We start from the raw sequence: 16,788 nt of genomic DNA, 5'->3' as shown, positions 1-16,788 counted from the left end.
TTTAAATATGTCATTTTGTTGATCAAATGTTTTAAGGGATACAATTATTGACTACAGGGGGACTTTAAGACAAAAACAATTCCCATGAAAGAGATGCTATGGATCTTGCTACACCAATCAAACATGATCCTCTCAGATTACAGGGTTTCACTGGAGGTTGACATGAATGTGCTTGTGATTAGTCGATCTTTACATTGACAGGAGAAAACCGAGAGGAAAGGGATTGTACATTTGGTTGCCGGCCAATTCTGATATTGATCCTCATGTGTTGGTGGAATACCCTCCTGGCACTTGACTGATCTCGCTATAACCTCACCGATAAGCGGATGTAAGCAACATAAGACTGTGAGGATTTCATGCTTACAGAGGGTGGTTTATGAGATGGATGAGGTTAAAAAAGTCATTTACAAAGGCACCGAGATCCTTCTCAGACAGTAATTATCAACCTCACCGAGAAAGAGCTCAGGTCATTGTGCAAAGGAAATTAAACAGCCAGTGAGCTCATGAATATTACAGAAGAAACTGAAATAAGTTATTTCTTTTGCATTTGGTGGTATTAAGTTAAAACGGGTCAACAAAAGAACATCTGAACCAAGACAAGGATTTACACCATTAGCCTTTTTTCAGTTGTTGTATTTAATTGGACTGCATCTGTTTAGCTTTTACTACACACAAAAATGTTTAATAGTCAGACAGGAAACAAAGTGCAAAGAGGCTTCACATTAAAATTTGGAGGCACTGTACTGCTAGAAGGCCATTCAAGATGTTTACTAATGTACTGTATATGAAGGAAATAAGCACTAATGAGAAAGAGGATGAACAGTGAAACCAGGAAGAGATAACTGGACTAAGTGGAACCAGAACCACAAACCATTCTACATACAATCTAAACAAACCTTCTTGTTTAAGTGTCAGGGTCACATTCATTCGCAAATCCATCTGTTCTTTTGCCGAACTGCTCTAGAATTCCTTTGAAGCTAAAATGAATAAAAATAGATTGGAATACCAGGGACATTTTTTTTTTGATTGTTTGGAATATTCAACTCGGTTGTTAGTAGTCTGAAAAGCAAACCCAATCCAAACTTCATCCATATGTGGTTTGAATGAAATTCAATTAAAATCATATTTTATAGCTACCCTAATCCATATGTTCTGGACCTGCCCTGCCTTTACTACTGTTGCACAGAGGAAAAACCCTCATTCAAATTGAATTCCCTTTAAAGACATTACATTCTTCCTAAGTCAACCCAACACAATATTTACTCAAATATGGCAGCCATTTCTTTCATATCAAAATTGTATTCCGCTTTCAATTTCCATTTCTGTCTCTGTATACATCTTAAAAAAAAGCTAAAAATAGCTTTTTTGGAAATGTATTTCAGCATGGGAGGTGAGATCAGAAATGTTTTTTTCCCCTTATGTGTAACTCATTTTCACTCAACCTTTCGCCATATAGTGAAGGATAGCATTCACTATGTGGTGAATAATGGATAAGTGAATGAATGAGCAGTTTTATATACAGGACTTGAACTAAGGAATAACTGACGACAGGCCATTGAAATATTGAAAAATTATGCATACCCAATGTGGTAATGCGGCCACAATGTGAAACGTAGGTGTGCATTCATTTTTTAATAATTCAACGACCTGGAGTCAATTATTCTGTTTATACCATGGTTACCACACCTCAAGATATTGGGTCTCATTCACTAATATTCGCTTGGATTCTTTTTTATTTGTACACACAGAACTTTTCATGAAAAATCTCCACCTAATTCACAACACATGCGTATGCACATGAATTTGTTCTTAGTCTCATTCTAATGCTAGTGAATTTGGAGTATTCTAAATTAATGGCAGCTTCCACAAGGTTAGTCATTTACATAAAACACGCCCAAACCATCTCTTTTTAAGTATTTTCTGCACAACCTTTACTGTACAGACTTTTGTCCCTCTCGTCAAACATATGCCGCTCTCTAAAGACGCACTCTCGTCAGATCCTCGAGCAACGCCAAGCGTTGACTACAGTGGCTCAACCTTACGTTTATCAAGCGATGAGAATACTTTGTGTGCAATAAACAATTTTTTATTTATTTATTCAACTGTTATTTTTCTTCTGTTTGGGCCTCTGATGTGAGTTCACGTAGTGTAACAGCGCAGCGCTTCAGGGTTGAATGTCAGAACGTAGGCTCACTATTGGCCAGCATCACACACATGACCAGAGTCAGCCAATAGTGAGCCTACGTTCTGACATACAACCCAGAAGCGCTGCGCTGTTACACTACGTGAACTCACATCAAAGGCCCAAACAGAAGAAAATTAACAGTTGAATAAAGTCGTTATTTTTGTTTTGCACGCAAAAAGTAATGTCGTCACTTGATAAGCTTAAAGTTGAGCCACCGTAGTCACTTGGACTATTTTAACGATGTTTTACTAACTTTTCTGGGCTGGGAGATATCAATTACCTAGCAGCCTATGAAGGAGTGAGCCAGCTCTCAGATTTCATCAAAAATATCTTAATTTGTGTTCCGAAGATGAACGAAAGTCTTACAGGGTTGGAACTACATGAGGGTGAGTAATTACTGACAGACTTTTAATTTTTGGTTGAACAAACCCTTTAAGGCTACTGTAGAAACATGGTGGCGCATAATGGCTATTTTAATGTAAGGGCACCCACGGTGTATTTAGAGAGAAATGCACAAATTTGTGCGCATGCGTAGTGAGTGAGACCCATTGTTTTATTTCAAGACATTTGTCAGGTTTCCTGTGCTCAAGTGTAGAACCAATTTCTTACGAATCTCATCCCAAGACTCTGTTGCTAATTCAAAAATGTTATTTTATAGCTAGTAACGAAGGCTTGGGCCACTGATATGCAGACTAATGCAGTTATGAGAGAGAATGAGAAACAGATTAAGCGTGTGACTTCAATAATGTTTGTCAGCAGCGTTTCTACTAATAGTGAAGCTGTAAGTTTAATTGCTTCAAGAACAGCTACGTTACTACATCGTTACCGTGAAATGTCATGTCATTTTTTTCATAGTTTGCTAATTGAAAAGGTTGATCACAGGGCAGCATTTCTGAGCATGTGTATGTTTTCTATGTGCAAGTGTGTGTTTGCACAGTGTATGCAAGAGAGAGAAAGAGAGACAGCAAGAAAAAGAAAGTGTGCTTTCCATAGATAATAAAGGTAATTTACATGTAAATTGTCATGTTTATACTATAGTTGGTTATTGTATTATGTGTTTGCATGGTCCGTGTCTTTGAAGGTTTTAGATTTTAGATCTTTGTAGGTTTTAGATTTAGGTCTTTGTTTAGATGTGTATTTACAAAAAACAACAACAGCATGATTTGTATGTTCGTCAACAAATTAAAATCAAGCATTCAACAGCCCTGTGATCAAATGTGTAAATAATGAAATGCTCTGATGCTCATGTGGTCTAATATGCCTCTTGAGTGCAATGACTGACAGAAAAAAGCACAGGTTTATGCATGTGGGAAAATAACCATGACTGTATTTTAAATGATGTGAAGTGGCTCACTGTTTTGGAAAAACCAGCAGATGGAGCTTCATGAACCAAGCTTTTATTCTTCAGACAAACAATATCTGTTTTTAATAATATCTTTAAGGGCGTTAGCTCAAAATTGGCTCCATTTGAATCTTGGCAAAGTGAATTTCCAACTGCAGTTCATATGAATAACGATTATGCGCAAACTTAAGAGCTATAGGGAAATTGAAGAGGACTGACGTTGTGCCTGATGAATTATAGACATTTGCGAACAACAATTCAACATCACTGTCTTATGGCCAATGATAAATTTCTGTAGTAAAAGAAGCCAGGGACATGTTTTTACAGGCCCCTGAAGATTCAAAAGAGAGCCAGCTACTTTCAAAGACGTTTCGGGAGAAAGAGGAAAGATTTAGAGAATGCTGAAAAGTCAGTGCATAGACATCTAAGATGGAGTGTTACTTAGAAAGTCGTGTCTGAAGCGTGGAAAAGTTGAAACGCTCGTCAAAGTGAATGCAATGTGTAAAAAAAAAAAAAAAATGCCAAGCGCACATTACAAGACTGAAGCTTGTCAGACCTTACCCATGACAAAATGCCACAGATCATAGCCAAAGCACGTCATGCATGCGAGAGGGAATGGTGAAATAAAGGTAATAATAATAATAATGGGTTAATTAACATTAGTTTTAGGTACATACTATATATACACACTACTTTTCAAAAGATTTAGGTCCGTAGGATTCTTTTTAAAGAAATTAATAGTTTTATACAAGAATGCATTACATTGATCAAAAGTGATAGTAAAGACATTTATAATAGTACTACAAAATATTTGTATTTCAAATAAAGTTGTTCTTTTAAACTCTCTAATGACCAAATACAAAGAAAAATGTATCATGGTTTCCAAACAAAAAAATGACAGAACAACGGTTTTCAATATTGAGAATAATAAGAAATGTTTCTTGAGCACTAAACCAGCATATTAGAATGATTTCTGAAGGATCATGTGACACTGAAGACTGGAGTAATGACTGCTCAAAATTCAGCTTTGCCATCACAGGAATAAATTACATTTTAAAATATATTTAAATATTGAATAATATAATAATATTTCACAGTATTACTGTTTTACTGTATTCGGGACCAAATAAATGCAGCCTTGATAAGCATAGAGACTTTATTAACATAAACAAATCTTACCGACCCCAAACTTTTGAACGGAAGTGTATATTTATAAATAAACATAAAAAAACCAGATGCTGTAGAAATGTTGTTCATTGTCATTTCATGTTAGCTACTTCACTACATGATGGAAATGTACATTACCTGTTAATATAATATTCAACTGTTACCAAATAATGGCAGAATAACAGTACGAAGGTTGCGGGTTTGATTATCAACACCGGCAGGAAATGATTGAGGTGCCCTTGAGCAAAGCATCTATGCACCCAATCAATGGCTGCCCACTGCTCCGGGTATGTGTGTGTGTGTGTGTGCGCGCGTGTGTGTGCGTGAGTGTGTTCACTAGTCATTGCTCCTAATGTGTGTGCACTAACTTGGATGTGTTAAATGCAGAGGACAAATTCAGAGTATGCATTACCATACTTGGCCTTCACGTCATTTCACTTTTTTTGATTGCACTTTATTTTAAAGTATGTACTTAGTGTGCTTTCCCAATGAAGTACTAGGTAATACAAGATAACTACATGGTTTAAGGTTAGATTTAGGGGTTGGTTCATGGTTAGTACCTAGTTATTGTAACTACTATAGCAAGCACATCTTATGAGCAACATTACTTTATTTTACAGTCCTGTTCCTCATACTATGTACTTGTTATAGTAAAATAAAGTGCTATCACCTTTTTCAATTTATATTGGACTAAAAAGTCCAAATACAATTCCCCCACAATGCCACAGGCAACAACCCCTTTAAACATGCAAGGGTAGAAGAAGCTGAGTCTTATAGTGGGTGCTGACAAAAAGTTTAAACTAACAAAACATGGCTAAAACTGCCTAATCTGCCACACACTACACTACAATACAGATATCAACAGGGGAAAAACTACAAGTATAATGAGTGAGGTTTGAAGGTCGACTGCATCAGACAGCAAAGGGACTCTGACATTGAAGTCCTTGAGAATGTTCTGCAGATGAAAAGAGATTAAATTCTGGGATGTGTGAAGGCTGTCTGAATGAGAGAGAGAGAACCTGATTGCGCTTGACAGAACCTGGAAGTCATTTGAAAGCGTTTGTTATTTAGAGTGTCTGGAAATCTCCTTAATGGCGCTGAGCCTCACCTTGCGGTCCTCTTTGAACAGCTCGGCCGCTGTGGTGAAATGAGGGACGGCATTCTTGCAGTGCGGACACCCTGGGGAAAACAGTAAGATATAAGTATTCATCGAGCTGTCTCACCTCATAATGCAGAGAACAAACAGCAAGAGGTGATATATCCCAGCATACACAAATAGAGATGAATACTAAAGCGAAAGAACAGAAGAAAATGACTGAATTGTTTAAAAATAAAGACATTACTCACATGACTAACTTAAGCCAAACAAATGCACCTGTGTGTAGCAGGTTAAAATGACTAAATCAATCTTAATAGCATGTCGAAAGTTGCTTTGTTATTCTCATAGGCCCAACGGTGGCTTTCCTGAGGCAAAGCATGTCCATCAAACTTCCTAAAGAATAGGCAAGAGTTTCTACCCTCATAACTCCTAAACTTTCATTTCCATCATGTTCTTGCAAGGTGGTTTTGAAGCTGACGGTGTTATTATTATGAATTATGCATGGCACTTTGTGTTACATGTTTCAAACAAACAACTTGCATCCATAAACAGCTGCCTAAAGCTAAAAAACGTCTCATTTACTGTGCTAGTGTAGGTTGTCACGCAATCTTGTTTGACCACATTTGTGCTATTTTACGTTTTGAACAAAGTTATTTAAGTTCACTTTGGAAAAATGGTGACTTTTAAATGGCGGTTAATGGCAGGGTCATAATTTGCAGGGCAGCAAACAAAGGTCTATTTGTGTGAGGAACAAGGCGTCTAATTTAAGACACACGGGGGTCATTATAAATAATGGAGCATAAAGTTGTGTACCTCCACTTTTGGCTCATGTTGCCATTATATGAGGAGAAGAAAGGCTGGGCATGCCTCCAGACTCATGCAAGGTCGATGCGAGTCTGACTCCGTGCCCAGATAGATACGCTAATCAAGAACTCAAAGCGTGGGCAGAAGCTGTACTTAAAATAACAGAGCATAATCATTTTTCATCATATGCAAGACGAAATTTTGGGAGCGTTTCAATCGACTTTAGTTCAGTAGTAAGTGCACTGCCCTGTGAAGTATTTCTAGGGCGGTCCAATTGTCAAAATAATTCCAGTGCACTGAAACTTTTACTCCGTAGAAATTGTGTGCTGACTTGACATTGACATCTGACATACTGGAAGTGGATTGTGAGAACTAAAGCCCTTGAGTCTGCTTGATACCCTCTGATAAGAACATCTCATTTCAACTATCATGCTCGCTCCGAAGTGTTACCACTGTTATCAGGGTCGCTAGGTGATATTTAAACCTTCAGTGTGTACAAATGCAAAGACCTGCCCTATCATTAACTAAAAAAGTTGCTTCTATAGCAATACAGGATGCCAACTATAGTGTTCATCAAATGGTGCCGTTCACCAGAACAAAGCAACACTGATGGAATCATTCAATAAGGCTCTGCATAGCTCTGTTTTTAATCGGCACTATTCACACCATAATTTGTGCTACTAATCAGTTGATTAACAGTCTTTAATACCCAATACAAAAGCTACTTTTCTTTTTGTTTGTATAACACTTCTAAAAAAAAAAGGTTGTAATTAAAGGATCCAGTGAGACTGAGAGTTCAGTAGACGTGTAGTGTATGATGATAGAGTATGATGACAATACAGTCTAATGTTAAATAATTATGCCATTGTACATCGAATACACACTGCAAGTCTGCAATTATGTTACACGCCTCAGTTATGATAACAAAAAAAGGAATATTAATATGAAATAGTGTTCTCAAATGTGTGTACAACCAATACTGATGCTCAACAGATTGAAAAAAGTCCAATGACTGATGCAAATTCAGTACAAATGAATCGAGTCAGATGTATATACACTCCTGGGCAAAAAGAAAGAAGAAAAAAGCCAATGTCTAAACATTAAGGGCCAGATTTACTAAACAGGGGAAATTAGCATGAAAACGCAATCCCATAAAAGCATTGATGGGAGTGGAAAGTTCTGTGCGTGATCTACTGACGACACTCAAATTAAAGAACACATACGCAGACGGATCATTTAAATTGAGTAAGTAAACAAGTATTGTACCATATCATAGAGAAAATAGGACCATTATGTGTTTTTTATATTCTGACATTATTTTCATGACAAATTAAGCACATTTCCCCTTCATTGTTCATTGCCGTAACACATTTAGATGGCCATCATTTCTATACAAGTACACTACAAAACAGAATGACCAGCACAAATGCTGAACCACATACTAGCATACTACTTTCACTATTTCTGCCATAGAAAGATACGAGTAATATTCTAGCAAGCAAATTCAGCAACAGTTTCTTGCTTTATGTCATCTTGGAGCAAACTTTACACCACAAACAGCAGAAAACGTGCATCAAATTACAAGATCAGTCTCCCTGGCTATTGTTGTGATCTTGAGATTTGTTTACACCAAAACTCAACATAGCAACACTACAATTCTTGACAACATGTCAACAAACAACATGAAGGAAGAAAATGAGCCGAATGCCAATGAGGAGGAGACAGTATTGGGGGAGACGTGGGCAGCAGTTTGATGTTTTGTTTTTGGCTCCTGCTTCCCACTGTCTAGCCTAAGTTCCTCTTACAATTTCATTGGCTGTTGTTGCTCTTCGCAGCTCTTAAGCTAGTGCCAACCTGACGATCTGGTTGGCCAGATTTTGAAACAGTTTGAAATGTATTGTGGCATCTACGCAAATTGGAAGAGTGTCACAACAATTTGGCTACAATCTGGTGCTTTTTGTCACAGATGTACAATATAAAAGAGCAACACGCTTCAGTCTTGACATATTGCAACTGCCTTAAAATATTATATAAATACTATTATAGGTAGTTACCAAAAATAATTTGCATTACAGTAATGAAAATTGGGGCGTGTTCATTTCTTTCTATGCCTTTATTCCTTGCCATGGTCTCCATTTTCTTGTTTATTGAGTTATTTTTGGTACGGCACAATTCTTTGTAAAGCTGCTATGGAACAATATGTAATATGATAAAAGCACTATATAACTCAGATGAATTGAAATTAATTGCATTAAACTGTGTTCGACTTCACAAATAATAACAGAGGAAGTAATTCATCTCCATTTCCATGGTTTTTACCATATCAGAAACATACAGAGATGCAAACATCTTTTTAAACTGTTACAGTATGGCCTATTCTGAATATTTTAAACATAGTAAAATATGATATGCAGGAAGCTATGGTGTCATTTGGCAGATGTTACGCCACCTGCACATTTCAATGCTCCATATAATTGCCGTCACACATGATGTTTTAGGAGGATGCAACAAAATACTGCTTCATAATTTTAAAAGGTTTAGAAGGCGGCTGGATTCGTGCTTCGAGACAGAAACTACAGCTGCGGTATTTTTGAAAAAAACAGAAGGCTTACATGGAGCATAGAACATAACCAAGGCGTGTTTCTTCTTTTTCAGAGATTCCCTGAAATCCTCGGCTCCCAGGTGGCTCACGCTGGACGGCATCTCCTCCCACGACTTCTCTGGAGGAGGTGGGGCCTGGGGACTGAGAGAAAGAGAGAGAGAGAGCCTGCGATTTAATAGGTAATCTTTAAGGCTAAGATCTCTGAAACTTTAATACTCACCGCCAAGTTAGGCCATTATATAATAACTATACAAATTAGTATTATCAATTAAATATACTGAATGAAAAGCTGATGTAATTAGACTTACACCTGTGAATTTAGTTAAACTGAATGGCTCCAAAAACATTTAGACACTAATGCCACAGAATTCCATGTAAAAAACGTATAATAATTAGGTTACACTATTTTAAGGTGTCCGTGTTACACTGTACTTATACATTTAAGTACTGAGTAATAATAAGTAACTTCATGTACTTACTATAGGGCAAGTAAGTTAGTTGCATGTAATTAAGCATAATTTATAGTTATTACTATAGTAACTACATGTAAAACGTGTAACAAGGACACTGTAAAAAAATCAGCTTGGGCCATAAATAGTTTTTTTTTTTTTTACATTACATATACATGACCGTTTGGGGTTAGTACGATTTAAAAAAAAGAAATTAATACTTTTACTCAGCATAGGTTAATTAAATTGATCAAAAGTGATTGTAAAGACTTTCACATTGATACATTGATGTTTTTCATTTCAAATAAATGCTGTTCTTTTGAACTTTCTATATTGATCCAAAAAATCAAAAAAAGTTTCCTCAAAAATATTAAGCAGCACAACACTGCTAATAAGAAGAAGACATGTTTCTTGATCAGAAAATGAGCATATTAGAATAAATACAGCTTTAGTAATAAACATAAGAGACTTCTTTTAAAAACATTAAATACATCTTACTGACCCCAAACCTTCGAACGTTAGTGTATTTTTGTGATTATCATTGTAGTTATTTACTGCAATGAGAATATACTTTTTGAGGGCCTTTTACCAGGAGCACTGTACATGCAGAAAATGTAGGGGCACACTTTAAATCGATCTGCAACGCAAATATTACATAACTGTATTATTACTGACAAATGCTTTGGTAATGAATAGACTTCACTGACAGAAATTACAATGTGTTGTTTTATTTTAAGTTCACAGGGATATCATTACAGTACGAGAACCAAAGCTTAAACATCCATATATGCAAACAAAGCATGTGGTCACCATTGATCATGTTGATCATGAATGAGATAAGTGGCGTCCTTAATCTTCTCATGGGTCTTCTGTTTGAGTGAATCTGCACATGCTGTGTCGTTGCTGTATGCAGGATACAACTTTACGCCATTCTTTTTTAACAACTCAATTTGTCACTTGAATTTGGTGAATGGTAATGTCTCCTTAGCTATGAAATATGCTGTGTTAAATTTCACTATCATCTGCTGACTGAATGTTAGCTTCCTGTCTGTGAAATGCTGCTGGAAGTGGCGATGCAGTTTCATTAATGTATCTGTCTCGGCATATTTTATGCTTCAAGCTGCTCTTGTGTGTCATGTTTAAACTGTGCGGTACCGGTTGCCTCGGCAAACTTGGTTTTCCCCGCGTGTTGTAGACCACACCGAGGCCAGAAGCACTTTGGCACTTTAGCTGCCGGGAAGAAGTCTGCTGCAGAGTGTGCACCAGTGCGGGTTTGGCAATAGTGCGCATCGAGGGTGTGCATATTGACCTCAAAGGGGGCGCGTGCGAGCAGCGAGCACCCTTCGGAAACCTAAAATTACAAATGGGACACCCTACGTTCTCGTGTACTTCACGATCACGCGCACGCGGCAGGCATTGTAAGTCCAAAAAACTGTAAGTGCATATCAAGTGTGCCATATATGGGACAGGGCCAATGGTTTGCGTCGCCATTTTTGACTGATCTGTGACATTAGACGCAACGACAGCGAGACACACCAAGGACTCGTGACCCGCGCAGTTGACTAATCGCTCGCTCCCTACTCGTTTTTCAACATGAAATAAAAATAAATCTAAATGTGCAGGTCGCACCTGCCCAACAAGCAAAAAATGCTTGTACAGTCTAAAAAAATGGTTGCAGTCTGAAACCCTGTATATGCATGTCACTCAATATTTTTTTTAACATGAATACACTTCAGGACTAAAGAAAATCTAAACTTGTGCTCTTCTGACTTCCCATGTCCCATGGTATTACCAAGTTGCATGTCTACAAGTCTGCAGTAATGCCATGAGACTTGGCCCTGGCGTTCTAGGACCTGTGAGATGGCACAGTCATGCACTTCAACTCAAAGTTGATGCCCGCACAGCAGGACTGCTCCAGGATCACAGCAAGGGCAAGCTCTTCCACTGAGAGGTCAGTTTAGCAGTGATTGATTGAAGTCAAGCTCCGTTGAACATCCCAAAAAGTCAAGGGAGGCAGCAGTGTAAAAGTAAATTCTCAGGCTCCCAGCCCACATGCAGGCCGCTCTTTAGAATCAGTCAGTGTGTGTTTTTGAGAGCATGTTCCCATTGACTGAACCCCTGTCAGTTACGTGGCCCACTTAGTGCGAAGTTCAGTAATGCGTGAAAAACATCCAGGTCAAGTGTGTGTGGCCCTTTCAAACAATTCTGCACCATCTTACTGAAAAGATTCACATCCCCCCCAAAAGTCTAGCACTTGTTTTAACTATGTAACATTCAGTTACCACTTTAACATATAAAACAAAACCACAAAGTAGGTGCTTGGACACATTTTTAGTATTTATAACAGACCTTCCTGACTATTTATAGAGTTGAGAGATTGTAGAGGGTAAGAGCAGCTCTACGAAAAACAATTTATGCCTCACCTGTCCCTGACCTTAGCTGAGCACTAAATCCACCTCCATAATAAATAAACTACAAAGTGTGAAGAAATAAATGAAAGCAAAAACAAGCATTTACCCATGCAGACCTCAATCCACTTACATAACTACATCCACAGTCAAAAACAGCCATTGTGTTTTATCGGTTTTGCACATTAATGCCTCTACAGAGATGCACTGCAAAAACAGCACCTCTTCAAGGCATTTTGTACTCTTTAATATAGGGACAGTAGAGAGAGAGAGAGAGAGAGAGAGAGATGAAAATAATAATAAATACATTTCATTTAATTTCTCATGCTGATGGTCAGTAAACCATGGAACAGCAGAGTAGAAAAGACAGTTAACTCACTTCTGCAGCCACTCGATGATCTTGTCTTTGCTCCGAAGTTGAGGAAGCGTGTACTTTTCCTCGCCCTTTTCAAAGTACTTCACTGTGGGGAAGCCTGAGATTTTAAACCGCTCTCCGATGGACTTGTGAATGGTGGTATCCACTGCTGCCAATGCACCTGGGCTCTAAAACCATACAGATATATAAAGAGAGAAAAGCAGTGTTTACTTAAAAAGTTTCAGCTGAAAAACAACAATATATGTTATCTGACAGCCGATTAATCAAAATGCATAAAGATCATAAACAACATGGATCCTACATATTGGACATATTGTAAAAAAAAAAAAAAAAAAAAAAAAAAAAAACATTCAATTGCAAACTGATCTTTTTCTATGTGATCGAGGTGCCACGCAATTTAGAGATGCTCATTTTTAATCCAAATCACTCTCTGAAAACTTTCCAGCAATTATGGAACTCATTAAGTTTCAAATGTCTACGCACAACTTAATTAAAATCATGAGGCTACATAATTTGAGAACAGAGCAAGTTGTCATTTTAATACTGATTGTGTTCTGTGGGGGACCTCCTGTAGATGGAGTAGATGAGATGCATAATTATTCAACATTTCCAAAATCTTAGGAGAGAATACAGCCATCAATTATCTCAAATTCAAGTTCAAACGTTACATTTTAAAACCACTTTCTGTATATCTAAAGATAGAATATATCTGTCTTATTTATATCGAACTGGTTTAAAATGTTAGGGAATGTTAAATGTTAACATGTTAATTCATGTGATTTCAAAACAACGACAACAAAAAACAATAATTTGCATTGGGTGCATTTCGAGAAATATCATATCTGTTATTTTTTTATGCGAGTGGGATACAAAGAGCACCGCTGCATAATATACCCTACAAATTGCAGACAATTATATTTACACAAAGGCCTAATGTATAGACAGATTTATGCATTTACACCCCCAGGTTAAACGCAATCAATTTGTTGGAGTTGTTGAGACAACAAAGTCTTTTTAATGAAATGACAGCACAACCTGGCACAGCTTTGTTCCCACCATATAGATGCAGAATGGATTGTCATTATGAATGTTTCCTCAGCTTAAACTTAATTAACTGCCTCTATTTGCAAACATCTGTCAGTGGGATACCTTAAATCTATAATGAGAGCCTGAGACATTATCACAAACAAAGGATTTGTGTTTGAGTTGAGGCACCAACCCTGCAGGGGCCAAGTAATCTATGGACAGCTATCGGATCTGTGAGCCAATTAGAAGTGTATGCAAACCAAACTGCTTGACAACCAATACACAAACACATCTCATTAAAGTAACGGCACAGCATTTCAACAACACACTTGAGAGATAAGCACGGCCGCTTCAATTTCTCCACCGTCCACTTGCGAAATGTCATGTTCGCAACCCAATCATATATGCACATTTAAACACCCTTATTCCAAACTCTCAGTGAAACGCAAATTCAAAATATTTTTGACACGTTTAAACTGTGTGTAGGGCCGAGAGCAAAAGGAATGAGAAAAATAAATGACTTCAGCTCTCTCAAGGGAGAAGATGTGAGGACTAGAGCATGCATTAGATAATGCATAACGTGCCATTATTGAACTCTGGGAAGAGCATCACTCTGAGTAGCTCCAAGCTGAAGGCTAGAGGGACGGCACAGAGGAAATGGAAAATGAGATAAATACTCCAACTATAAGGCTCTGGTGACTGCAATTGGCCTGCAACTGTGGACTAGAGAACAGAGCCAGCGCAGCGGACAGCCCTGGAAAACGAGAAACACACCACTCGCACAACATGGCCAGAGATGTTTGTGAACTGTAATTGTCTCATGTTGTAACTTTCAAGCTTAAAAAAACATGATATCATGGAAGGACAGACTGTGCGAAGAGTAAAACATTATTTTGCGATTTGCCACAGGGTGATATTAAATTGTCTAGGATGATGGGAAATTACAATTGGCTTTTTCCAATCAAGTCAATTGGACACAGACTTTTTACAAGGAATGCCTCAAAGCAAAAATGACACATCTAAAACCATTTCATTAAGTACACAGGTGCTATCCTGCCTCTATGTTCCCTCTTGCAAAGTCTAAGGATGTATGAATTTTACAACAAGCAGATATACAATCTTCATGTCAGAGAATTAGTATGAAGAAACTCACATCTGGGTCTTTGTTGAGGAACTCAGCAGCTTCATCATACTCTGGCTTCATCTTCTTACAGTGGCCACACCCTAAAGACCATCACAAGGAAGAAAATCTGAACGTGAATCATTTTTACATTAGCACATAACCAAAAAAAGTTTGAGAAACAAAAATGTTTTTACATAATGTAAACAGTAGGGCCGTTAAGTTAATGTGCACTTTAAGATATTAATCAAATCTGATTAGCATAAAGATTTTTTTACATTCACCAGACTTTATAATAATACTACTTCACTCTGCTTTCTAGATTGATCACAAATGATGACATTCATTTTTATTCTATTGACAGCATTAGTTTTTAACAGTATGAAAAACTAAAACAAGCATGTAGTTCTGTGAAAGATTTTGTTCAACAAATGTAAGCTACAGTTCAAAAGTTTGGGGTCAGTAAGATTTTTTTAAAAGAAATTAATACTTTTATTCAGCAAGGATACATTAAATTGATCAAAAGCGACAGTAAATATTTTTACATCAATACAAAAGATTTTGATTTCAAATAAATGCTGTCCTTTTGAATCTTCTCTTCATTAATGAATCCTAAAAAACATGCATCACAGTTTCCACAAAAATATTAAGCTGTTTTGTTAATAAGAAATATTACTTAAGTGTATTGTGTATTACTTAATAAATACACAATAAACCCAATCTAAAGTTACGAAAGGTAGTGTTTATACATCAAAACATTTAGAAACCCTGCTATAAATGATTAGCCAGAGGTGGTTTGATGCCTGGCCAGCTTTGATTGTTTTAAAGAGGTTTTGGTCAAACTGGGAGACCAGCTAAACACCAACAAACCATGATCTTAGGCCAGTTTAAGCTGTTTTCTTCTTCCAACAGGGCTGTCATGCATAATAGACATAGCATGAAAACAGCAGCAACTAAATATCCATAAAAGACTACAACATGAAATGATCAGAATCATCTGGAAAGAAATTATATTTCCCTTCCAAGTATTTAAAGATATTCCTTTCCAATTCTCCACCTGTTACATAATCATAACAGCCTTTCCAGTAAACGTAAGCCAGAGCTCACTACGTCAAGCTTGGATTTATTATGCATTTATTTACACTATGGGAATATGAACAAAATCTGGTCACTGATTTATAAATGTGTTTGCATTTTTGCTAAGAATGATGCAACAGTTTTTTTTATTAATAGAAGTGATTCACGAAATATGCACACTGAAGGTGGTCAGTATGCATCGCTTCTCATAGTTAATCCGATGCAGAGAAAGGGTCATTTTTTTTCAACCAACTCAGCAGTGTCGATTATGTGTGTCGAGAGGACAAACCGATGTTGTCATTGGCATGATGATAACTGCGTGCATATGAACCGAGGTTTGTGTATAAACAAGGATATTGCATTTGGTCTAGCTGATGAGAATGTAAACGAGTCATTCCGTACCTTCTCCATGTATTCATGTGGAGAGAGAGATTGTGTATGTACTATAGGATCAGTGGCAGATTGGTAGGATACACCCTTTGCTGTACAGGAAATGAATATGTTCTATCAGAGGTGTTTGATCAAAAATGTATGAAACCTGAGAGCCATCTTCCTTAAATCACTATAAAAGCAACCTCCCGAGAAACTGAAATACTGCCGACATGCTCATATCAGCAAATCTGTGTTTGGCAGATTCATCTGAGAATAAAATTGATAGACAAAAACATCAACAGCACACAAGTGCAATTCAACCAAGATAAATATTTTTTTGTCTCTCTTTGAACTCCTAATTAGACTTACAAAAAATGACTTGTTAATGATCCTCATACTGTAAAATATCCATGTACTGTACAATGATTTTACATGACACTCAAATGTACTTCAAATAGTACAATGGTTCTACCTTAGAATGTGTGCAAAACATTATGGTGTTATTATAATAACATTTCCAAATAAACATGGTAATTCAGTAATTTTGACAACTTTCTTGCCAACATAATTTGAACAAGTGGGGATAGTTCACCCAAAAATGAATATGATGCCATAATTTACACACCCTCATGTTGTTACAACCCTGTAGGATTAACTTTCTCTTGTGGAACTCAAAAAAGGTGGATGTCACTGTCTTTAATTTATCAAGTTGAAGGAATTAAGGAATTCGTACGGGTTAGGAATGACATAATTGAGCATTT

At 37.1% G+C, this 16,788-nt stretch overlaps 1 protein-coding gene across 1 annotated transcript in view; it reads right to left on the bottom strand.

Annotated features, from left to right (window-relative positions):
• pdia5 (protein disulfide isomerase family A, member 5) overlaps nt 1-16,788 on the bottom strand; it is a 58,347-nt gene that overhangs the window by 5,745 nt on the left and 35,814 nt on the right. The window contains exons 12-15 of the mRNA XM_079618119.1: nt 14,612-14,682; nt 12,436-12,599; nt 9,210-9,340; nt 5,803-5,873 (exon numbers count right to left, since the gene is read on the bottom strand). Coding sequence (XP_079474245.1) covers nt 5,803-5,873; nt 9,210-9,340; nt 12,436-12,599; nt 14,612-14,682 — 437 coding nt within the window. The remainder of the gene's footprint in view (nt 1-5,802; nt 5,874-9,209; nt 9,341-12,435; nt 12,600-14,611; nt 14,683-16,788) is intronic.

This window comes from Phoxinus phoxinus, assembly GCF_949152265.1.
Source record: "Phoxinus phoxinus genome assembly, chromosome: 7".
In the NCBI taxonomy this organism is placed as follows: Eukaryota; Metazoa; Chordata; class Actinopteri; order Cypriniformes; family Leuciscidae; genus Phoxinus; species Phoxinus phoxinus.
The sequence above is the reverse complement of the archived record's forward strand: the minus strand, read 5'-3'. Positions and strand labels throughout refer to the sequence as shown.